The following is a 23,625-nucleotide window of genomic DNA, read 5'->3' on the forward strand; positions in this document are numbered from 1 at the left end:
AAAAAAAAAAAAAAAAAAAAGCCTCGATTGAGGAGAGACGTACTTTGTTCGAGGGGAGGTGTTGGATGAAAGTCCCACATTGGCTAATGTAGGAAATGATCACGAGTTTATAATCAAAAAATGCTATCTCCATTGATAGAGACCTTTAAGCCATGAGAGGTTATGCTTAAAGTGGACAATATCGTACCATTACGGAGAATCGTGTTCAAGTAACAATGCTTTCATGAATTTCTTAACTCTCATCAAATTTACTTAGAACAATCGAGAAATCAAAATTTATTTCAACACTGAAACTAATGAAGATACTCATAAACCAGCAAATTATCGAAAAAGAGACAGCAAATTATCGAAATGAACTTATCCCCAAACATTCACGACCTAATTTGAGAAGCAGAAACGAAGAAGCAAAACTACGGAAGTTTCAGAAGTTCGGCACTTACCAGAAAAGCGATTCAGGAGAACGATCAACGCGGCGATGGAATCAGAACATTCTTCTGAGACGAAATGAATCGAAGAACTTAAATAGAGAGATCAAGAGACCTGCATTTCTGACAATGAACTGAAATCGGAAGAACAATGAAAGGAAAAGGAAAAGAGAAGGAGCATTGGGAGTGATAAAAAGTGAAGGAAAATATATACCGAACCGATAGAAAAAGAAGAAATAGAAGGAATGAAGCACTGGAATCGGATGAACTTTATCCGGTAGCTTTAATTTCGAATCATCAATGGCCCCACAACGCGTCGCATCGAAGGCGCCCAGCCAATGGCTAGAGGGCAAGTGGAATTCGTAAATTTCCAATGTTTTTGGACGAATCTGCAAATTTTTGTTATTTTTTTAATTGAAAGACCCCGATTTTGGATTTCGTTAAATCTTCATAAAAACGGTCAAAAAGCAAACGTGGAAACTGGCAAAGGAATTTGGTGTCGGCCAGTTTGAAGGTATGGGAATGGAAAGTTTGGGGATTTGAATTATGAGTTACAAAATATATATATATATATAGTTAGCATCCCATTCCTGTATGGCATTCCCACATCACTCGAGACGTCCAATTTACCGAGTGAAAGAATAAAGAGGAGCGCAGCGCAGCAAATCTCTCGATAGGGAGAGGAGCGAAGCCAGGCACTTTACAATTCAAGAAGGAGAAGGAAGAAGACGAAGACAAAGTTTACAGTTCAATCCGGGAATAGAGGGGAAGGAGGGACAAAGCTTCTACACTTCCCCCTTCGTCACTTCTGGCTAAGCTGCGAGTTCATAAGCAAGTGAATGAATGAGCCATGTTCCTAAGAGGAGTGACCCTCTATATATATATATATATATCCTCTTTGGATTTTTCCCTTTTGGGCTTACCCTCAAGCCTTTAAAACGTGTTTGTTTGGGGAATGTTAGGTTTTTACACCATTATAGAGGACATTTTGTTCTCCTCCCCGGCCAACGTGGACATCCCAATCCACCATCTTCGGGGCCCAGCGTCCTCGATGACACTCATTCCTTTCTCAAAGAGATGTGGGACCGCCACCAAATCCACCCTCCTTTGGAGCCAGCGTCCTTATTGACACACTGTCTCGTGTCTATCCTTCTTCAGGGAACAACGAGAAGGCTGGCACATCGTCTGATGTCTATAACGACCCACATCTATCGCTAGCAGATATTATTTTCTTTGAGCATTCATTTTTGGGCTTCCCCTTAAGACTTTAGAACGCGTCTCTTAGGAGAAGGCTTCTGCATCCTTAAAAATGGTGTTTTGTTCTGCTCCCAACATAAAAAAAAAACATTTAAAAGTTATGTCCTACACTGAAATTAGTTTGGTTGCTTTATAATATTAATATAGTTAAAAACATTTAACATTAGATATTACTAACCTAATATTTCAGATTATAAACTCATTTTATTTATTATTATTTTTGTTATGGATATAACATGTAAAATAATAATTATTAAAGACGGCAATATACAATAGGCAAAATAATAATTAGTAAAAATTGTAATAAATTGATGGATAATATTTAAAATCAAATATTTACTCCCCAAATTATTTTATTCAAAGAAAAAGATAACCAAATGCAATAAACCGGAGAAAAGTAAAGAAGAGAAGAGACAAGCTACGGTCACGTGCCGAAAAGAGGGGACCGAACAAAACCAGAAAAAAAAAAAGAGGGGAAAAAGGATGAAACATTTCTTACAGTTGCAGATTGCCGAAAATTCCCACGGGTTCTTCGCTTGACAAGATGCCATAGCTCAAGCTTTAGGGTTTCGGTTTCTGGTTTTCTTCTAGCGTGAATTTTATTCGGTATGTGCCTCTGTTGAATTTCTTTAATTATGTTTAAAGATTTCGACTACTTTCGGAGTTCGTTTCGATTTAGTCGCGTTGGAGTTCTTGACTTGAACTAGGATCGTGTTTAGATTGAGTTGAATTCTGCTCGTTTTTCTTGTTGTTCTTTGGATTTTAAGATTTTAATAAACTTCATCTGTGTGGATATCTCCCCTGTACTACTGAATTTTGATGTATTTTATGAAATTCTTGGTCATCTTGCTCATATTGGTTAGGGGAAATGAAGCGTTTGGGATCCTGTTGAGTTCTTACGCTTTCATGTCTACAACTCAGTTCATCCGATTATTACATAGATGAACCTAATCTAGAACCATAAAGGAAAATACCGACTAAACCGATCACAGGAATACCAGTTACAGTACCTATTATTCAAGGAGGAATCCTTCCAGTAGTCTCGGCCATTTGTCCCACTTCCCTCGTAAGAAAAACTGCATCAAATTGATAGCTCCATCGAGTATGAAGATGTAGGAATCGTTACAGACATAGCTATATTTTTAAGATAGGTGAGTCATCGGGCCAATCCTTGTATTATGCTCATGGCATACAACAAGCAGTTATGTTGTTTTCAATTTGGAGCTTCAGAGATGCTCAAACCTCAAATGGATATCTCCAAACATTTCAAAGTTTTATCACGAGCACACCATTGGGGTTATTGGAATGTTTGTGATGATGCATTTGTGAGATTCTACATCGGTTGGAGAGGGGAACGAAACGTTTCATACAAGGGTGTGGAAACCTCTCCCTAATAGACTCGTTTTAAAACTGTGAGGCTGACGGCAATACGTAACAGGCCAAAGCGGATAATAGCTGCTAGCGGTGGGTTTGAGCTATTACTAATGGTATAAGAGCTAGACATCGGGCAGTGTGTCAACGAGGATGCTGGGTGTCACAATCGCACTTTTAATGGCAGCGGACTTGCGATTGTGCGGCACTCACTTTCCAACGACAAGTGAGCTAAGCCAATTCGTTTTTGTGTCGCCTACAGCCAAGCGACGTATGCTCGAGCCTCTGGGCTCGGTTTTAAGAGAAGGTTTTAAAAAGCGAGGGCAGAGAGAGTTTTGAAAGAGACGTTATATAAGCAAGCAAGAGGGAAATAACAACGGCTTACAGTATATAACCTTGGGTAGGGTGAAGTTGACAATTAGTCGTATCCCCCTATAGTACATTCTGAGGCGTTTCATGTCTGACAGGCCTAGACATGATATTTCTGAAACGTCATACTTCCTAGAAATACGAAAGTAAAACACTAGAATATGAAAAGATATAAAGGGTTGGGCTTGTCATGGGCATGCGGCCATGGGCAACATGCCTTGGACGAGCATGACTGTGACACTGGGCCCCCAAGGGGGTGGAGTGTGAGATCCTACATAGATTGGAGAAGGGAACGAAATATTCCTTATAAGGGTGTGGAAACCTCTCCCTAACTAACACGTTTTGAAATTGTTAGGCTGATAGCGATACGTAACAAGTTAAAGCGAACAATATCTGCTAGCGGTAGGTTGAATCTCGTGAGTTAATCGTGAGTTAATTGTTGTTGTTATATATTGCAGGTAATTGATAAGCTTAAATTCTTCTGAGGAATAAGTGTATGTCTTTTGCCAATGTCAATGAACTTATAGTTTGAAAGATGGAGAATGAGGATGAGCTTGAGCTTAGCTTGGGTCTGACCCTTGGTGGAGCTTCTGTAAAGTTGAGAAGTAAACTTACGAGCTCCTCCGGAGCAAACGCCGAGGAAAGCGATAGAGGCAATAAATTGGTCGATGATTTTAAGAATTTTCGACATGGAGATAATCCGAGGCAGGAATCAGACACGGGATCTTTTGAAAGTAATTCAATTCCATCTAAAGATAATTTCTTCAATGACCTGTCGAAGGTCGGAATGGATGGAGATTCGTCGATCGATTTGAAGAGGAAAGGAACCTGGATCGAAAGTAGTTATGCAGAAGCCGAGGATGAAAATCTGCCAGATATCAGCAATAAACGGAAGTTGTTGTTCGTGGAAATGAACGGTCAAAAGAAGCGCGAAAGAGAATCTCACGAAAAAGGAATGGCATCACACATTTCCTCTACTGAAGATGGTTCAACTGCCGAAAAAGGCGATGTCGTAGAGTCTAGACCCGAAGGTTCGACATCAAGGTTAGCATCAAAACATGATGATAGCTACCAACAATGTATAGGAGATTCTAGTTTGCCTAAAGTTTCAACAATGCAGAAAAGGTTTAACAGTTCATCAGTTGGAGTTCCAAACTCTATCCAAGTCATGAATATGCATAATGTTAACACTCATGGTGTGCCTAGCACAATGGGTCACTTGCAACTCGGAATGCAGCATGTGCCACCTACTATAAACGGTGACCGATCGGGACCCGAGCACGTAAACCTTAGAAACTTGCCTCTTACAGCTGGTGTTTCACCGCTTCCGATTTCGGCAATGGACAAAGATAAGCCATGGGGTTTGGTTTCTCATCCTCAAATGATCCATCGCCCCTTTGGCGGGGGCGCCCCGTCTACTAGCTCAGGTAGACATGATTTCGTACCAAAAAAACTCAGTTTTGTTTGCATCTTTCAAGTTACTTATGCTGTCTGTCTGCATATTTACGTGTAGCTGCCGAGCAAGTAATCGGACATTTTTCATTCGAGGGATTGCTCCACGGTGAGAGCGCAACAGAACGTACCAAAGACGATAGCAAACAGTCCGCCATGGAAGAGGGGTTGTCCTCTTCTCGAGCAAAACACATGAAAGTAAGCATTGCGAACGTTAATACGAAAGACATATTAGAGCGACCGAAAGCGGCTGGTGTGTCCCTTGATATCCCAGCTATAAAGCCAGGCATTGGTACAGATATAGAATTTGGGGGATGTGGTTCATACCCAAACCTCCCTTGGGTTTCCACCACTGGTGCTGGCCCTACTGGTAAGACTATCTCTGGTGTAACATATAGGTTTAATGCAAACCAGATCAAGATTGTTTGTGCTTGCCATGGTACTCACATGTCTCCTGAAGAGTTCATTCGACATGCGAACGGCGAGAATTTTAGCGCACAGAACGACAATGGTCCCGCAACGATTCCTAACAAAAACCCCACTGCCTCGGCACGAAGTTGATGTGTGATATTTTCTCGGAATGAAAATGTCGAAGTTACGGTGAAGAGGCTGGTAGACATGATTTTGCAGGCACCTGTCTTGTTATTTATTTCCTTGTATCATAAGGTAAGTTGATAATGTTCGAGTATTTTCATGATGTATGTATTATAATTCTCATCGGTAAATTGTCGTATTAAGTTAATTTTCATGATTTTTACCGCCTTTTTACCATTGGTTTCGATCGTGAATTCGAGAAAAATAAGATCGAAGTTCTGTTTTTTTCTTTTTATAATCAAAATCTGAATTTATAAAATAATAAAAAAAATATAATTATTAAAATCTGTTTTTTTTTTTTATAATCAAAATCTGAATTTATAAAATAAAAAAATATATAATTATTAACAAAATAAAAATATGAAAAATGTTTGGATGGAAATAAATGTTCAGTTTCCTTTTTATTATCATTATTATTTTATTTTAATTATTATTTTTTGAGCAAACGATACCATTTTCCTTTTCTTTTATTCCTTTTTAAAGATTAAATTATAAATTTAGTTTATTTAATTTTTAATGTTAAAATTAATTTGATTTTAGTAAATAGTAAAGGCTATGAAATAAAATTCTAAATTTTTCGTACTTGAATTTATTTATTTATTTTTATTATAGGAACGAATTTGAAATCCGTGATATATATATATAACTAAATCGCAATATGTCATCGGATAATGGCTCACTGAGTTTCAGCAGCGCGGGTAGAGTGACGGAGATAACAACTTCGAGAAAGAGAGCGAGAGAGTGAAGAATGGTGAGGATAACTCCAATGGCGTCCTTCTTTATCGGCGTATAGGTTCGCCGGATTTCATCGCACCGGCCTCTCTCTCTCCTTCTTCAACACTACGCCCAAAATATTTTGATTGCACCTTGCAGTGGTATGAAATTCTCTGTTTCTCTCTCTCTCTCTCTCTCTCTCTATGTTTACGGTTCTCATCTCCGCTTGTTTACGAACAATACTTCGTTGATTAGCACTGTTCTTTTTGTTAATTTTCCATCTCGATTGAGATTTCCGATATACTTTTTCTGTTCCTTTTTTGGTGGATATGCTTGCTTGGAGTGTATTTTTGTTCTGCTTTTGTCGATGCCGATTCAGTTGACATCGTAGATTGTTTCATTAGTTCTTTTTCTTAGGTAGAATGTGTATCGCGTGGCTCGATGGCTTAAGAAGTAAATGATTCTTGTTGTGAAATGAATTTGGATGACGGTTTGTGATTGTAACGATTTTAATCTCATTTTTGAGGTTTCATCAGTGGATTTGCTGATTCGTTTTGGAAATCGAGGCGAAAATGTTCAATGTGATCAATATTTTAAAATTTTAATTTCTGTTTTTCCAAATACCTTTAAAGTCTTGATGTGAACTTCTCTCCATTAATCTTTGTTTTTCTGTTCATGAATATTCTTTATATCTGTCGAGAGGCGCTACATCATAAGAATCATGCTAATCACATATATTATACCAAAACTTCCTAACAATTTTACTCACGTCTTCTTTTCATGTGTGAAGTTCCTGAGTTGTGTTGGAGTGAGCTGATGTGACGGCTAAATGCCTCGAAAAGTCCAGACGAATAATCTATTCCATATTATTTATACTATTCAAGTGGCGCCTTGATATTTGAATATGAATATATCTTTACTTATCCAGCATTTATCTTCTTACGGATGTTATCTCCGTTACAACCAGTGCTTTGCAATGAGCAATGATAATGGCGTATAATGTATCTGTATGTCATACTTCAGCAACTTTTCTTCCCTTTTTGTGCTCTGTGTGAATTATTGTGCCTTCTTTCCTCAAGGTGCTTTTGCCTTGAACTTCTGCAGGAAGTTCAGTCCTCAACACCAAATATGGATTACTACGCTCTAGTGAACGGAAAAAAATAATTTATTAATGATAAGTGATATTAAGAAACTCAATATCTTAAGTTGCTTTACAGCTGCTCCACAGTCGCAATACTTTGGTCTGAAAGCTTCTGAGCTGGTGAGGGCAGAAGGCTGCGACATCGGGATGACTGGAGCTGGTAATGCAGTCCAAGCAAGCACTAGTGCGGGACAAGAGAAGATTGCTTCATGTTGTCTATCATGATGGAGATTTAGACAAGAGGACAAAGTATGCTTGTTTGAGATATTATGGATATATTTTTTCAATTTCTAGTTTGACTAAGATGAGATCAGGAATGTTAAAAAACCAAGAAATTTAATTTCTGGTTGCTCAGATTCTATAGTGCTCTGGAATGAAGCTCCTGCGAAAACATGACATACCAGAGGAGAAATACAGGAATGGCTTTCTTTGGTTTGGTCGAGAGAGGATTCACACTTCGTGATTGAACTCACTTACAGTAAGAAACGAACTATGCGACTGCTATTCAGCTATTATGTAATTTCAGTTTGTTTAGATTTCGTGTGGACTATTCTGGAAAAACAGCATTCAACAGGAAATTTTCCTTCAAAGATTTGGTATGTCTAATCATTTTTGCTTTGATTGGTTATTGTTCCAGATCATGGAGTCGACTGGTATGATATTGTCACTTGGTTTGGTCATCTTGGCATTGCGGTTGAAGATGTAAGATCCTCTAGTTGAAATCTGCATTCCATTGGTTTTTGCACGTACAGAGGTATCCCGACTTATATGATTCTGCATGTGCAATATTTTATTACAAAAGGTTATATAATTTTTTAAATGAGCAAACTAAAACACAAAACTTATTATATTCTAAGGTTCTGATTGGTGTTTCAGAGTCATTAACGTAAAAGATATTTTCCAGATTTTAATGGACATGTGAGTTCTCTGATAGTATAACAAGTGTCATACCTTTTTATTAACAACGATTTTTGAGGTCCTTTTTTCCCATTGTGCTGATTACATTCTTCACTTGCAAACAATGAACTATAAATAATTTCAAGGCTTAAATCTTTAATTTTTTAGTAAATACTCTTAACCATATATTGGGCTGGATTATAATCTTGGCTTCTTTTTTTCTTTTTTTTTTCATTAAGAATAACTTGAATTGATTTTTATCTTATTTCCTTTCATTTTCCTTTTCATGTCTGTTTTTACTCTTTTGGTTACATATGTAGGTGTGTTCATTGCGTCACTATTTAGTCGAGAAGGATGTTGAGGTTTTTGTTATTTCTTATCAAAATGGTTTTTTTTTTTTTTCTCTTAATAGGTTTACAAGACCGTAGAACAACTAAAAGTCAAGGGTGGGAAAGTGACCTGGCCATGTGAAAGATGGTCGTACCGTTATTGCTTTTGTGGAAGATCCCGACGGTAGTTTCAACTTACAGAAACGCTTTGTGTTGGTGATCTCAATAGAGTTTTATAAGAAGGTAAGGCTGTGAAGTTTCTTCCAGTTGTAGTTGACAGTCATTGTTCGCTTCATTTTTTCTTCTCTTTAGCTTTCCTGAATATCAATGATATGCCTTAACTGGTTAAGTATGTTCCATTCCGTATCATACTTGGTTCATTGTTGGTTTCATGTGCATCCATTAACTTAATTATGTGATGTTTATGATTGCTTCTATTATACTATATCTATGCTGGGTTATGGCTTCACTGATTACGAAAAGGGGAATGCTTATGCTAAGGTACATTAATTTTCCAATTTTCTTCATATCACTTTGGTTCGGAAACATGAATAGTAATCTTTTAGAATTGTTCTTGAATTCTTAATTTCTTACTGTCGTGATTTCATGAAATCAATGATCGAGATGTTACTGATCTTATAAGTAAAGATTGCTATTGCAGAAACAGTGAAACTTAGTGCGGGAGAAGTCACCCGAAAACCTGGACCGTTTCCAGCTTGCTTGGATCCCGATGGCTGGAAGACGGTAAGCTTCTAAAAAAATTTCACTTTCTGTGCCTTGCCTTAGTTGATTTCTGTGTTTTATACAGTAGAATTTAGTAGAAGAAACAAATTTTTTTCATTATAAGTGAAAAGTTATGACGCAAAATAAATCCAACTGTTCGGATAAACCAAATAACTAACTATTCACAACTCCACTCCAAAACGGACCCTTCTCTTGAAGCCTATTCGCCGCTTCCAGATCTTCTTGGAGAAGCACCAACCTTAATAAAACATTCTTTTTAACCTTCCACAAAGCTTCACAGACCCTTTTAGACAAGGTTGAACACATCCGCCTTATTCTTTAGTCCTGGACTGAACAAAGAAGCATCCAAATTTTTAGGTCCCATCTTATATGATCATCCCAGCTAGACTAAGTCTCAATTCTTCCAGTAATTTCAGCAGATTTCAGAATTTAGGCATCACCTTTGAATCATTATGATTAGAAAGGTCGAAGATTTTTGGAAAAGTTGCATAATGATTGATTTTGGAAAATCGCTCATTGGAAAAAACCCTTTTATAAAGAACCTCGAAGTTTTAGAACTCATTTCTTCTTTTCTTCTGTGAACCACCACCTAGATCTTTTTTTTTTTTGGAGTTTTAGAAGGTGACTTTGATTTTTTGAAAATAGTTTAAAGGTAGATAATAAAATAAGAAAATTCATGATATTTATAGTCTCTTAATTTTCAAAAAATTAATTTATGTTGTCAAATGGGGTTCGGATTTGGTTTTGTAACTTTAAAATACAGTCATCCCCTTGTTGTTCGTGGCTCTCGTGTGGATATTATCACATTTTTATGTTGAATTAAATAGAGTTTAATGTACAAACAAAATCACTCATTTACTGTAGCTTCTTTTATCCCTTTGCCGCTGCACTGGGATGCCCTCCTAATTAGTTGAAACGCAGCGCCCAAAAGTTTTAATGTCTAATTGAACCCATCGAAGAGGTACTTTCATAAAATTCTATTAAATACTTTTTAAAATTTAGGATTTCTTAAATAGAAAATAGTAAGCTTAGACTATTAAACACGACCTTCAGTCAATCTGATCCTGTTGGGAATCACTCTTAAGCTCTTCCGGATAGTGTTTGGTATTTTCAGGTTCAAACAGTCCTCCGAAAAATTTGAGAGAAGTTTAGGTTTGAAAACCAATGCTAAACAACTTATAAATGTTTCTTATTTCTTAGGCTTAGTATGTTTTTCTCATCATTTCTTTACTATGGTTTTCATTTTAATCATTTTTCGGTTTGTGGTTTTAGCCAAATTTCTATAAACTTTTTAAAATTTAGCTTAGATTTTAGTACATTTGTATTTACGAAATTAATTTGTAAAATAAAAAAACAAAAAATTAAATGTTATCGAATTGAATTTCAACTTTTATCTTTAAACTTGAAAATCAGTTGAACCAATTTCGTTCTACAGGTTTAATCTTTATTGCTATTATTATTACTACTTTGTTCTTTTCAATTATAGGTTGCGCTCTTGGTTTTGGCATCCCTAGTGTAATATACTCTCGATTGGCGTAGAGATCCAATAAGATGTGACGGTTACTGAAGAAACTTTATAAAAAAACCACTCACGCTTGCAGATAGACTACTAGTTCGATTATGTGATGATCGACATTTATTACCTCTTTTTGGGTTTTAACCTTTTTTTACAAAAAATAAAAGGAAAGACCTTGCTGATAACTTTTTTTTTTTTTTTTTTTTTGAAAACAGAACATGAAGGCTTTCATTCTTGCATAATTTTATTGGGAAGAAAATACTGTTGAATAATCAGTTTTTAAAATTTTACGAAAAATAATGGTGAAGTATTGTAGATAGAAAATTTAAGAGTTAAAGACAAAAAGAAATTTTTTAGGCAAATTAGGTATGCTTTTACTTTTACCCAATTTAGGTCTTCAATTGGTTGATAATAAACTAAATGTAATATATTTCGTGAATTGGCAGAAGTTTAAAAGAGAGAAATACACCATTCAATTTCTTAAAAATTTCGAAGAATCAAGATTCTCTATTTTTAATTTAATAAACGACCTTTTTTCCTCTTAGTTTACCATCAACCTAAAATTCAGTAGAATCGAAACTTAAAAAGGAACTAAATTTTAGAGTGGCTTGAGGGAATAAAAAGTTTAATTTTAAATGGAGAATTTATAGATGAAAAATCTAGAAAGAGAACTGGTAGAGAAGTTTCCGAGTGAAAAGTCAACAGCAATTTGTGTTTCAATTTCTTTTAAAATTAAAAAAATCAGACCTCAAAATTTTTATTTGTTAAAAAATAAAAATGGTTAAAAGTTTAAATATATTCATCTTTGTGTTAAAAATTATTTTAAAAGATTGATGTATTTAATATACTTTAAAAATATATCAATCACTATAATAAGATTCAATTTTATATTTAATAAATCAGTAATTGTTGTCTTTTAAATGAATATACGTCAGACAAAATTAAATATTAAAAACATATTAAAGTTAAATGCATTCATATCAAATTTACCTCTTTTCTTGGTTCTGCAGGTGTTTGTAGATAACGTTGACTTCCTCAAGGAGCTGGAACGAAACTGACTGTTCCATACCCTTAGCTACGAAGCCATTTGTACATCAAAACTGCAGCAACAATAAAATCTTTAAAGCAATTGGGGAGATCTTCTCACCTGTAGAATGTGGAAGTCCATTTCAACATTTTTTGTCCCATTTTCTCTCATTTAATTATATTCCCATCTTTTGTGGCCAACATATTTTCCCAACTTCTACAAGCCCGGCCACGTAAAAAGACCTTCCTGCCCCTGAGCAATAATGTATTCCATCTGCTCAAAAGTACTCAAGGGCAAAAAAAAACTGTTAGAGGTTAATAGAGTGATGATGATGATGTCCAAAGCATGGTTACCGCCATTGCTATACTCTAAGCCATCAATAAAATTCACTTCAATATCTTTGTCACTTTAAAGATATCCTGCTCCTGAATGCAACATCAGAAGGATTCTTTTATGTTTACAATGCCTAAGTCATCACTTTCAACTGCAGTAAGGTAGATTTTAAAATTCTGCAGTTGTGAGTAGCCTCAATTCAGATCCATATGGTAAAAAAAAATAAAGCAGGCATGTAAGTTAGTTACCAGGTTCAAGATTTTTTGATAGTAAAATTTTGCCCAATAGCATAGATGATCCACTTTCTCGACAAGATAGATGGTTCAGATCGTTGCAGCTTTACGAGCTGTAAGCCTAAAATTTCACAAACGGTTAAACCTGTCATTCAATAGCTGCCATAGTCTTATTATTGCACCAATCTGAAGGGAAAATATCCTGCAAATTACACTGATAATAGAATTCATCTTTAAAAGTTGATACGTGTTTAGAAGACGAAAATAGCGACTTCATTTCAAAAGAGGCATTTAAAACAAGATTTAACTACAGGAAGAGTACTGAATGTAGGCATTAGCAGTCATGTTAGAATATTTATAAACTGAATAAAGGAAACTAATACCAGTAGGAATAACCATGACAAATGAAAGAATAGTGAAATGGAAAAGGCAATGAGTTATCTTAGCATTAAAAGTTAAAAGAGCTGAAGATAGAACCTGTTAAAGTGGGAAAAAAAAGAAACAAAAAGTTCAGCTCTTCAATGTAAATAAAAGGAATGAATATAAAGTTTGAAAATGGAAAACAAACAAGGAAGAAATCTAAATAAACCCAAGTTAAAAGTCCATATTTGTATCTGTTCAGATAGCTCCAAATGTCCAACTAACATCTGCATCCCTGCAAGACAGCAGAAGCAAACATTTTTTCCAGAGTAGTCTTGGCACAATGCAACACAAACTACAAGCCCAAAATTCATGAAAGCCTATCAGTAAGTAATTGTCAAATCTAACACGTGGATTCGATTATTAGTTATTAGTAGAGTGAAAAGTATTACATTGAAGAACACTACTCACAATATTACAACTCCTAACTAAGCCCTACTCAATTAAATTCCATTATAAAAGCCACAGAGTGCATCAGATGTTTAAAGGTCAACTTAGTTTCAAACTCCAGTCTAAACTATGCTGAAGTGATTAATATTGCACTCACAATAATAAAAGAGGTATTATTGGGCAATAGGAATATTGCCTTACAAAAGGAATTTTAAAGTATGGTAACAGAAATAGGTTAAAAGCACGAAATTCTTTCACACCAGTAATGATACATGGAACCATAGGTACAAGATTGCTGTGATTCACTTCTATTTACACAGCAGAAGCCATGCTTCAGAAAGTTGGCATTCTGTAACCACCAAAGCATTTTAGTCACCTTTGCAAAAATGAAATAAAAGAACATGAGCTTGCAATAGTTCAGGGACTAACACAGTCAGTAAACGAGCAAGCATGTTGCGGCTTCTGCCATTCAATCACCATAATCTCTTCGATTACATTGCAAAAAGATAACATAAAATCGTCACAATTTGCAGCTTCTAGACGTAGTTTTAGAATAGTCCTGGCCAGATCTGTTGCTAAATCATGATGTAGTGAAGTGGTCAGAGAAAATCCAAACACAATAGAACAACAAAACAAAGGTAAAATCCAAACAGCACTAAGTAAATGTAACGAGGACTTACCATTTTGATTACTTTGCAGATGAAATTCTCTGTAATGATGAAATCCAGCTACCTGAAGGACCAACCTTGTGACCATTTCCATGTACGAGATTTGGAGATTCAGTGGATTGCAAAGGTTTAGAAGAGTTTCCTCTTGAGCTACCAGCAGGTGTAAATGATGCAGTGGCCATGCGAGAATCATTTAGAGCCTATATTATTAATATAGGTAACCAGTAAGCCATTGTAACACTAACAACATACAAGGCAAGTGCAAAACATATGGTAAAGTACAATAAATATAATTATTTCGGAAGTAAGATTAATGAGGCCATTAAGATCACTTACATTCATGTCAAGAGCATTATCAGAACTCAAATTCTTTGGAGTTGCTTGTTTAAAATGCAGTCGCACTGCAGGGCTTGAAACATGGTCAGATCTAACACGATCTGTAACCTCAGCTGAATAATTATTGAACGCACCTGGAAAATAAATATTAAGGAAGTCACTTACTTTACAAAATGCAATGGTACATTTGACATTGAACTTGCATCAAACAGAAAGCTAACCTTGGCGATTCTCCCCTTCCGTAGGCATTGCATGATGATTATGTGTACCAACAAGAACCGGCTGAAGTAAGAGGCAATATACCATACTTAGAATCATTACATAAGGACATAAATGCTGACCAGGGCAAGATACTTACAGACACTCGTGGCTGGGCTCTGTTCTTCTGCGACTGCTGGTACTTTATGATTGTCCAATCAAAAACATAATCGAATTCATATTCTGCACAAAAACAAATATTTAGGCATCATGACTGTTCGTAGGTCTCTTTCAAATAGGATTACTGTCAAACTTATATAAACAGAAGCATCACTACCTTCACGAGCAAATAAGTCACGGAACAATCGCTTTAAGAACCCATAATCAGGTCGCTGATCAAATGTCAGAGAGTGGCAGTAATGGAAGTATGAAGCAAACTCCACTGGATGAGACTTGCATAGGACCTTCCAGAATGAAAATAAAAATAGATGCATGAGATCAAGAATATATGCACATAGCCAATACCCTAGAGTTTGGTTAAACATACCTCAATAGGAGTAGATAACTTCTTCTCGCATATTTTATCATATTTTTGCTTCTTTGTGGCAGCTTTCAATCCTTGCCACGGAAGGCTATAAATGGAAATTTCGTCATAAATAGAAAATGAAAAAAAAAAAAAAAAAAAACAAATAGGAATTCCGCCCCTATCCCTGTTAATGCCTGAATTAAGATATGCAGATAAAATGTGCATGAATTGGGATAAAGGGATACTGAAGTAACATCCTATATGAATATCACAACATTCTTCAGAATGATAGTGACACTATCGTGTGTAACTAATTAGTTAATAGTAATAAAAACAGTGAGAGCATTGGCATACCTTCCTCTCAAAAAGTATAGAAGCACATATCCAAGAGACTCCAAATCATCCCGCCGACTTTGCTCTAGGAAGAAGACAACAGTGAGGGTACACGAGGTCCAAGTAACAATTCAATGCAAAATGTGCAAGTAGTAAACTCAGGCGTCCGACTTACCAATTCCAAGGTGAGTATTGCAACTAGCATAGCGAGCTGTCCCTGTTAGGTTTTTGTTCTCCCTGTTAGAAAGAATTATAAACAAACGAAGGTAAAATGACATCGCAACTTTCATATGAATACTTGTGAAAAACTTGAAAGAAGTTCCAAAAGAAACTGAAGAAGTACCTGTAGGGAATATGTCGGTTGGTAGTTGCATCTCGATATCTTTTTGCGAGTCCAAAATCTATTATGTAAACCTAAAAAAACCAGTGGAAGTAAGAATGCATACACAACCAAGAACAAGAAGCTAGCAAGAACGCCTTGAAGTGATCGCTTAAAAAATAAGAACAAGCATTTAAAAGAAAGAACAAACACCTGATTTGCTTTGCGGCCAAGTCCCATGAGGAAGTTATCAGGCTTTATGTCTCTATGCAGAAATCCTTTGGAATGAACGTACTCTATTCGTGTGAGCTTGAACAGAAAAAAGAAAAGGAATGAGACAATAAACTACTATTCACGGAAGAGAAGAGAACGCGAAGTATTTAATAATAGCAGAGACAAACACGCACATCCAACTCGAGAAATCATAGCAGGAAATGATGCTACTCACCATTTGATCGGCCAACATCAAGACTGTCTTCAGCGAGAACTTCCTCCCACAATATACAAAGAGATCTTCGAGACTCGGTCCAAGCAAATCAAGGACAAGCACATTCTCCTCCCCGTCTATACCAGACCATTTAGTAGCAGGAATACCGCCTGAATTAAGACGAAAACAATCAGCCGACAGCAACTTAAACAACGATAATTCATCCACAAAGAGAATTTCACTCAGAGATAGAATCATCCTTCAACATAAGCATTGAACCACACACGATTCGAAAATCATATCGAGATCGCTTACGTACTTCCTCCTTGAAGAATATTATACAATTTCGCCTCATAAAGCAATTGCGGATGCTTCGTTTTGTTGTTTTCCTGCAAAAGAAAGCCAGACTATCAGTAAGCACCGTCCAAAGAAGCCGTAGCTCCAATCTCCATTCCACCGACCAAATTTCCACGCACAGAAACTCCAATTAATACTTCGGAGAAAGTACTCCACAAAATCCAAAAACAAATGAAAGTAAAAAATCAAGAACCACAAACTCAATCAATCGAAACGATCAGAACTCACAATTTTCACCGCGACAATTTCGAACGTCTCGATATGAGTAGCTGAAACAAAAAACACAACAAAACTCAGTCGCAAATCAAGAGAAAGAAAAATAACTTCATACAAAAACTGTAAGCTGAAAATACAAGCACATCGACTCCACAACAACTGACCGAGGTAGATTTCACCAAACGATCCGCTGCCGATCTTGCGGCCAAGCTTGTACTTGCCGCCGATTACGCGCTCCATATCGAAAGATCAAATGGATCGGACTTGCGGAGATCGGTCAGAGCATAAACAACCCCGAGGGTTTCGAAAATTTCAAAGGAGATCAAATCCGCAAACAAAAATTCAAAAAAATATTATATATAGAGATAACAAAAAGAGAATAATTGAGAAATATGTGTGTATATATATATATGGATTGAACGAGAGAGATCAGGAAATGGAAGCCACAAAAATGAACAGCAGGCGAGGAAGGACAGGTAGACCAGAAGGGCGTTTTCGTAGTTACGCTCTTCTTCTAATTCTACCTTGGACTCCAAGGGATAAACTCTAAAGTATAGGGATAGTTTCGTCATTTCCTCCATCATGGATTTGTTGACCTGTTGACTATTTTATTTCTTTTTATATAATAGGAGAATTTTGTAGGATTAAATAAAAAATGCTATTTGTTTAAAAAATACTATTTTTTTTTAATATTGCAATATTATCATTAAAATATTAGACATAAGAGCCCTAATAGCCACATAGTTTCTTAGTTAAATGGTAATATCCTAAATTTTGAAAAAAAAATACAAATATTTTAAAAAATAAATGAAAAGGACAAAAGGTTAACGTATTTTTTTAAGAGAGAAAAACAATTGAAACTTGGGCCTTGACCAAGCTGTGATGGGCCCATATTTAATATATATATATTTTTTTTCTAAATCATAAATTTTTTAGTTTTTTTTAATATATTATATTTTGGCTGAATTGGGCTGGGTTGGATGGCCCAACAATCGAATTGGGCCCATGAAGTTGAATTGGGCCCATCAAGTGGACAATCTAAAGCCTTCGCTCACAACCCATTAACAATTCACATATACATGTAGTTTATTTTCCTATCTTTTTTTTTTTTTAATCCAAATGAGTTTTTTTTCCTAAAAAAAATTTGTTGTTTATCGTTTGCGTCCTCACTAGCACTCGTTTCCCTCGTAATCCATCCCTTCGGGATCCAGCATTTTCGTTGGCACACCGCTCGGTATCCACCCCTTGTGAAATCTCACAATCCACCTCTTTTCGGGATCCAGCATTCTCGTTGGCACACCACTCGGTGCCAACCCCTTGTGAAATCTCACAATCCACCTCGGGATCCAGCATTCTCGTTGGCACACCGCTCGGTGTCCACCCTTTGTGAAATCTCACAATCCACCCCACTTCGAGATCCAACATTCTTGTTGGCGCACCGTTCGTTGTCCACCCCATTCGAGCTTTCGCGTCCTCCTAGCACACTGCCAATGTCTGACTCTGTACCATTTGTAATAACCCGAGTCAGAATATTACTACCCAAATTAAATTGTGCATCCAAAATAGCTCTAAGAAGACATGATCTCAAGCGGATACTCGACATGTATCCCCTCTTCCCGGTCCATCACAAGAGAAACGAAAACCAAAATTTGCTTTATCCCTTTATCCGGTATCAAACGCGAGCTACGAGAAAATAGAACACCTTTCAAAAGTATCAATATCGTTACATGAATCGTAAATGCATGAATATGATGGGCAAAGTCACTAAATCACCCCGGAGGAAAGAATTTGTTCTCCAACTTTCTCATTCTTTTTTCTTTTCTTTTATTATTATTTTTAAATAAATATACAAGAAGAGAAAAAGGATAATTAAATGGTTATCCACCACCAAAGTTCCATCAAAATGGAGCCGAATTACAATCTCAATGAGAATTAATAATAACGTTAATAAAATCAAATCAGTCGAATCACTTAATCTGAATCCATGTTGCAACGCTAGGAATTCCTCGATAAACCACAAACAACATGTAAAACCCCGGCGGTGCAATGATTCCGGACGGCGGCGCCGCCACAGTCACTTTGTAAGCCCCGGCGCCAGTCTCCGCCACTTCCTTAATTGACAACACCACAAGCCTCTGGTTCATCGAGTAACCGTGCGTCGTGAACGGCGGCGGATAAATTGAAACCCTAATATCATTCTCCTCATCCAATACTCCGTCAACTTTCAAATTGAAGTTCACACTGAATTCCCCTCCGTACTGCCAGCTCAGCTCCAAACTCTCCTCATCGATCGCCGGCCGGAAAGCGGCGTTTGACGGATCCAGGTACGGCGGAGAGAATTTCTCGACTCTCAATTCTGTCGGGTATTTGACGTCGTAAAGGTAGCCGGCATTGGTGTTGCTGCCGGCGACGAGGATTTGGCCGTCGGGGAGAACGGCAGCCGAGGAGTGGTACATTCTTGGGATGGTGGTGGCGAGGAGTGGTTTGAATCGTTGACCTAAGGGCTTGTCGGGACTATAGAGAACGGGAGTGAAATTTGGGCCTTCAGCGAAATTCCACGCCGAGGTGCCGGAAGTGGCGCCGTTGAGAATCAAAAGATCGCCGGTTGGAAGAATTAACATGTCGCCCATGACTCTTGGAGTTGGCATCATTTCCTTCTTCCAAACATCGTTGGGATTTGTTATTACTAAACGGTTACAGTCTTTCAATGCTTCCATGAAGTCCTTTTTCTCGGCCGACCGGTAAGCTTCCGGTTTCGCTCCGCCACATACGATAACCTAAATGAAAAATTAAGCAATACCCATTACTAGTTAGCTTAAACTTTTGAATTTAGTGGTAGTTTGTAGCTCACCTCAGCTGGAATTGCCTCGGAATTCTCGGGTTGAAGTTTGAGAGGGAGGAGCGCCGACATTCCCGACGCGGGGTAGTTTCGAGAACCGCCGTCCAAAATCGGATACTCGTGCAAGACGGTCCGAGTCTTAGGGTTAAACAAGATGGAGCGACTATTAGCAAAGATAAAGACATTACCATCGGTTGAAAGAAAAACAAATGGATAGAGATTGTTTTCGTCCAAATCCGTTGTTTCATCAAGGAAAGGCAAATTGATATCCCTTGCATTGGATTTTCCTTCGGCGGGGACAAATTCAAGGCTGAAGGATCTCCGACCACCGACCAAGATGAAACCGCCGTCCGGCATGGTGGCCTGAGTTGCATACCTAGAATGTTTTATTTTATGTCAATTAAGCTATGTCTAGGTTGGCAAATGAAAATTTTGAGTTTAATTAGCAAAAATAATTACCAACGTGGACGTGCCAATGCCGTTGCGTATTCTGTCCAGTCGCAAGTCTCACATGGAGTTATGTAACGAACAGCTTTTGTCCCGTCGTTCCAACCGCCAGTGTTTACCAATCGTCCTTCGATGTCGAGCCCTCCCGACGAGCACCATGGATCCGTAGGCATCTGCCACAATTCTTAACAATTAGTGTATTTGTCTATTCAATTAACGGATTTGAATCTCTAATCTTCATATTTACATACTTAGATCGAGTTGGCTATTAGGTTACATAGTGTGAGTGGTCTTATTTTAGTTGTTTCGATATCAAACTCGACTCCACGAGACCAATAAAAAATTATACAACTTTTTAGACTTTCAAGATCGAGTTAGCTATTAGACTATGTAGCGTGAGCGGTCTTGTTTTAGTTGTTTCGATATCAAACTCGACTCCATGAGCCCAACAACCATTTAACTTAATCTAAATGTTATTAACGTTTTAGACATTCTAGATCAAGTTAGCTATTAGGTTCGTAGCAGTCTTATTTTAGCCTTTTCAATATCAAGCTCAACTCAATGAGCCCAACAATCACTAATCTCAAAGTTATAACTTTTTAGACATTCTAGATCGAGTTAGCTATTAGGTTACGTACCGTGAGCGGTCTTATTTTAGCTGTTTCGATATCAAACTCGACACCATGAGCCCAACAATCTTGCAAAACGGCACCTTGGTCGGTTTTGAAATCAAAACATTTACCATTGGGCAACTTGATTTGTGAAATATGAAATGCTGAAGCATCAAACATGATCATCTTGTTGTTTGGCAACAAATTCATATGCATAGCCGAGACCATAGAGTTTTGAGAAACCAACTTCCATGACCCTAGAAACTTGGTTTCAAAATGACGTTTGCCCGATCCATCAACCCGTTGCTTACCGACCTGAAACGAAAATCCCGGTAGATTACTTGGTTTCGTGGTGTTACCTGGAGCTCCTGACCCGGCATTGTTCTTTCCCGTCGAAGAGTTGGCCAATATATCCTTCAAGCCCTGGTCGAGCGAGTTCGAGCCTGAGCCATAGGACCCACCGACGGTTAGGAATTGGGCCGGGGTGGAGACGAAGAAGAGAGAAAGAAAAAGAAGGAGGAAGGTAGCCTTGAGAAAGGCTGCCATTGAAGGAGTAAGTTAACCTTGTTCTTCAATGGCACCTTTGTTTGTGTGTTCCTCAGCTTTTGTCTCCCCTCTCTATTGCATTTTATGGCTCAAAAAGTTAGTTAAAGGATCGTTAAAATAGCTTATGGTAGTTACTTGTTTGAAAGAAAAACTCAACCAAATTGCTAATTCAAGTTAGATAATTTAAAACGGGAATATTGGAAACCCATGAATTATTTGAGATAAAGATTAGATTATTGATTTAATTACTAAATTAAAAAAAAAAAAAACTTAAATAATTCCATATACTATATATGAATAAATATATGCATTAAAAATAAATTATACAATTTTCTATTTTATTTTTAAAAATACTTTTAAATTATATATACACACAAACATATTTTCTCTAAAAAATAAATAAATAAATTATGATTTTCCACGTCATTAATTTTTTTATCATCAAAATTAAACATTTTTGTTCAAGTCGGTATTTACCATCAAATTTTTCACTTACTCACACGAGAGTATTCAAAAAATTCGTTGACTTGAACAACCGATCAACCCAACTCAACTCGTACGATTTGGGTTATGTTATGAGCTCATTTGAGTTAGGTTCAAATAAAAAGAAAATTTGAATAAATGATCGGAACAGTTAAGTTGGGTTAATTATTTAACCACGGTTGTTTGGTTATTCAATATAATATTTGGAGAATATATTAGTTATGGAATATATCTTAGATATTATATTTTAATATTCTCGTAGGTATTAGTTGGTAGCTTGTATTTAAAGGTTATAAATATTAATGAGAATACATACCTTTGATCCCAAATCTATTTCTCATTCGAGTTGAGTTTAAAAATGTCATAACCCGACCCACAATTATCAATTTGAGCATAATTCAACTAGGTTAAGACGAATACTCTCGACCCGAGGACGAGATTCAAAGAGCTCCCAAACCTAACCCTAGGGTTAGGATTCTCTCTCTCTCTCTTTCTCTCTCTAAAAGCACACAAAGTAGAGCTTTCTCTCAATGCCTCCCATAGATGTAGCTTGAAATAAACCCTAATGTCAAATCACTTTCCCCACTAATACAAAAAACAGTGACATATTGGGCAAATGCAAATCCCTTGGTGCATGCATGCCCTTTTTTCAATCACTTGATATGAATTTTTCATTTTCCATACAAAGCATCTTCATCATTTCCTTTCACTATTTCCCATTAATTAGTACATATTTCTTTATTTTAAATTCCCTTTTAAATATATATATATATATATATATATAAATAATGCCACGTAAAATATAAGTCTAATCACTAAAGTCTTATTCGATATCGTGCGAACACCGAGTTGAAAAAGAAAATCTATATGAACTTAGACCTAAAATGGATAATATCGAGCTAATAATGTTCCTAACACTATCTTTTTTATTAAAATAATAATTTATTGTGAGGCCGTCTTTTTTTGTCCTAAAAGCAAAATTCAAGTGGCCCGATTTCAAACTTTTTGATTGAAAGTATATATCGTATTATTATAGAGACATGAAAGGAAGATAACTCCATATTTTTCGTTCATTGTATAAATGCGATAATCGGAATTTTCGTTCTGCGTCGTTGATTAATGCGAAGGGTTTTTTGAAAAATAAAAAAATTAGGGTTAAAAAAACATTTAAAATATGAAAGGCAAACATCAATACACGAGATTCCCTTTACTAGCAATCAATATGCTTGGTGTGAAACAAACATGGCATGCACAAAAGTATTCAACAAAACCATTACTACATCCTCCTTCCTATTGAGAATATTTAACGTAACGAATTTAAATTCTTTATTCATATATTTTCTGGGAAAATTTCTCGGAGGTCACCCAATATAGAGCTGCTCCAAGCTAAGCATGCTTAGTTTTTCAAATCCCGCAATCGAGTCATCGCAAAATATGTGAGTGAGGACAAAATATGCTAAAAAGACTCGTGTTAGTTTAGGAGAGAAGTAAGCAACGGAATTATGTTGGTTAATCCAAATTCTGAATCGTGGGTATCGATCACTAATCAATATTCAAGCTCGGGTAAAAGTTAAAAAAAATAAATCTATTTCAATCCCCGACAATTATTTAAATTTAAATTTATAATTAATATCATAAGAGACTCGAAGCTCCGAACCTTAATATTATTTATTTTTTCGATATAACTTTTATAGTCTCATAATTCAAAGCATTCCCTTTTGCTTAGTCAAACTGCTCAACCAAGTGATTAGAAAGCCTAAAATGGCTTTAATGTGTCTTTCAATACTGTTTTTTTATTTTGGATTTTTCTTCCTCTTTTCAAATAAAGTTTAATTTCAAACTGTTTAACAATAAAGGACTAAGAAAAAAAATGCTCAAAGCCAATGAATCAGAATATTTCTATTTTTTAAAAATATTTTATTTAATATTTTCTATTAAATTAAGATAATTAATTAAAAATAAATAAATAATAGTTCTCCTGTTTGATTGCTCTCTGTGTAGACTTGAATGGAAGCAATAAAGTCTCCCTTTCATATATATATATATATATATAGACATATATGTATGTATGTATGTATTTATACTTGGAAAAGAAATATTTTGGAGC

At 36.3% G+C, this 23,625-nt stretch overlaps 4 protein-coding genes and 1 pseudogene across 7 annotated transcripts in view; 2 read left to right on the forward strand and 3 right to left on the reverse strand.

Moving 5' to 3' along the window:
* Nucleotides 1-666, reverse strand: part of LOC111443879 — a 5,912-nt gene extending 5,246 nt beyond the window's left edge. Inside the window, exon 1 of the mRNA XM_023081707.1 lies at nt 441-666. The gene's annotated coding sequence lies outside the window, so the exon portion shown is untranslated. The remainder of the gene's footprint in view (nt 1-440) is intronic.
* Nucleotides 667-2,156: 1,490 nt separating this feature from the next.
* Nucleotides 2,157-5,636, forward strand: LOC111444266 (ninja-family protein mc410-like). 2 transcript variants are annotated; one of them, XM_023082300.1, is made up of 3 exons: nt 2,157-2,291; nt 3,907-4,849; nt 4,936-5,636. In XM_023082300.1, the coding sequence occupies exons 2-3, from the start codon at nt 3,958-3,960 to the stop codon at nt 5,433-5,435; spliced, it is 1,392 nt and encodes a 463-aa protein (XP_022938068.1). In that variant the 5' UTR covers nt 2,157-2,291; nt 3,907-3,957; the 3' UTR covers nt 5,436-5,636. The 2 variants fall into 2 exon arrangements, with proteins under 2 accessions (XP_022938068.1, XP_022938067.1); XM_023082299.1 differs by having other exon boundaries at nt 2,158-2,288; nt 3,881-4,849.
* Nucleotides 5,637-6,105: 469 nt separating this feature from the next.
* LOC111444114 lies at nt 6,106-9,776 on the forward strand (annotated as a pseudogene).
* Nucleotides 9,777-13,303: 3,527 nt separating this feature from the next.
* On the reverse strand, nt 13,304-17,085 carry LOC111444113 (casein kinase 1-like protein 3). 3 transcript variants are annotated; one of them, XR_002710643.1, is made up of 16 exons: nt 16,757-17,084; nt 16,605-16,645; nt 16,339-16,408; nt 16,041-16,189; nt 15,806-15,901; nt 15,617-15,687; nt 15,449-15,510; nt 15,295-15,358; nt 14,962-15,046; nt 14,752-14,878; nt 14,575-14,657; nt 14,438-14,498; nt 14,217-14,350; nt 13,893-14,080; nt 13,642-13,787; nt 13,304-13,561 (listed from the first exon to the last, which is right to left on the reverse strand). XR_002710643.1 is itself a non-coding variant. In XM_023082083.1 (15 exons), exons 1-14 carry the CDS (start codon nt 16,830-16,832, stop codon nt 13,901-13,903), a joined length of 1,299 nt encoding a protein of 432 aa, XP_022937851.1. In that variant the 5' UTR covers nt 16,833-17,085; the 3' UTR covers nt 13,304-13,781; nt 13,893-13,900. The 3 variants fall into 3 exon arrangements, 2 of the variants coding, with proteins under 2 accessions (XP_022937851.1, XP_022937850.1); XM_023082083.1 differs by having other exon boundaries at nt 13,304-13,781; nt 16,757-17,085; XM_023082082.1 differs by having other exon boundaries at nt 13,304-13,787.
* Nucleotides 17,086-18,434: 1,349 nt separating this feature from the next.
* Nucleotides 18,435-22,059, reverse strand: LOC111444431 (aldehyde oxidase GLOX1-like). Its single transcript, XM_023082530.1, has 6 exons — nt 22,030-22,059; nt 21,053-21,107; nt 20,517-20,932; nt 19,891-20,051; nt 19,444-19,807; nt 18,435-19,369 (listed from the first exon to the last, which is right to left on the reverse strand). Exons 1-6 carry the CDS (start codon nt 22,057-22,059, stop codon nt 18,560-18,562), a joined length of 1,836 nt encoding a protein of 611 aa, XP_022938298.1. The 3' UTR covers nt 18,435-18,559.
* Between the last annotated feature and the right edge of the window lie 1,566 nt (nt 22,060-23,625).

Source organism: Cucurbita moschata, unplaced genomic scaffold (genome assembly GCF_002738365.1).
Source record: "Cucurbita moschata cultivar Rifu unplaced genomic scaffold, Cmos_1.0 Cmo_Scf00006, whole genome shotgun sequence".
In the NCBI taxonomy this organism is placed as follows: domain Eukaryota; kingdom Viridiplantae; phylum Streptophyta; class Magnoliopsida; order Cucurbitales; family Cucurbitaceae; genus Cucurbita; species Cucurbita moschata.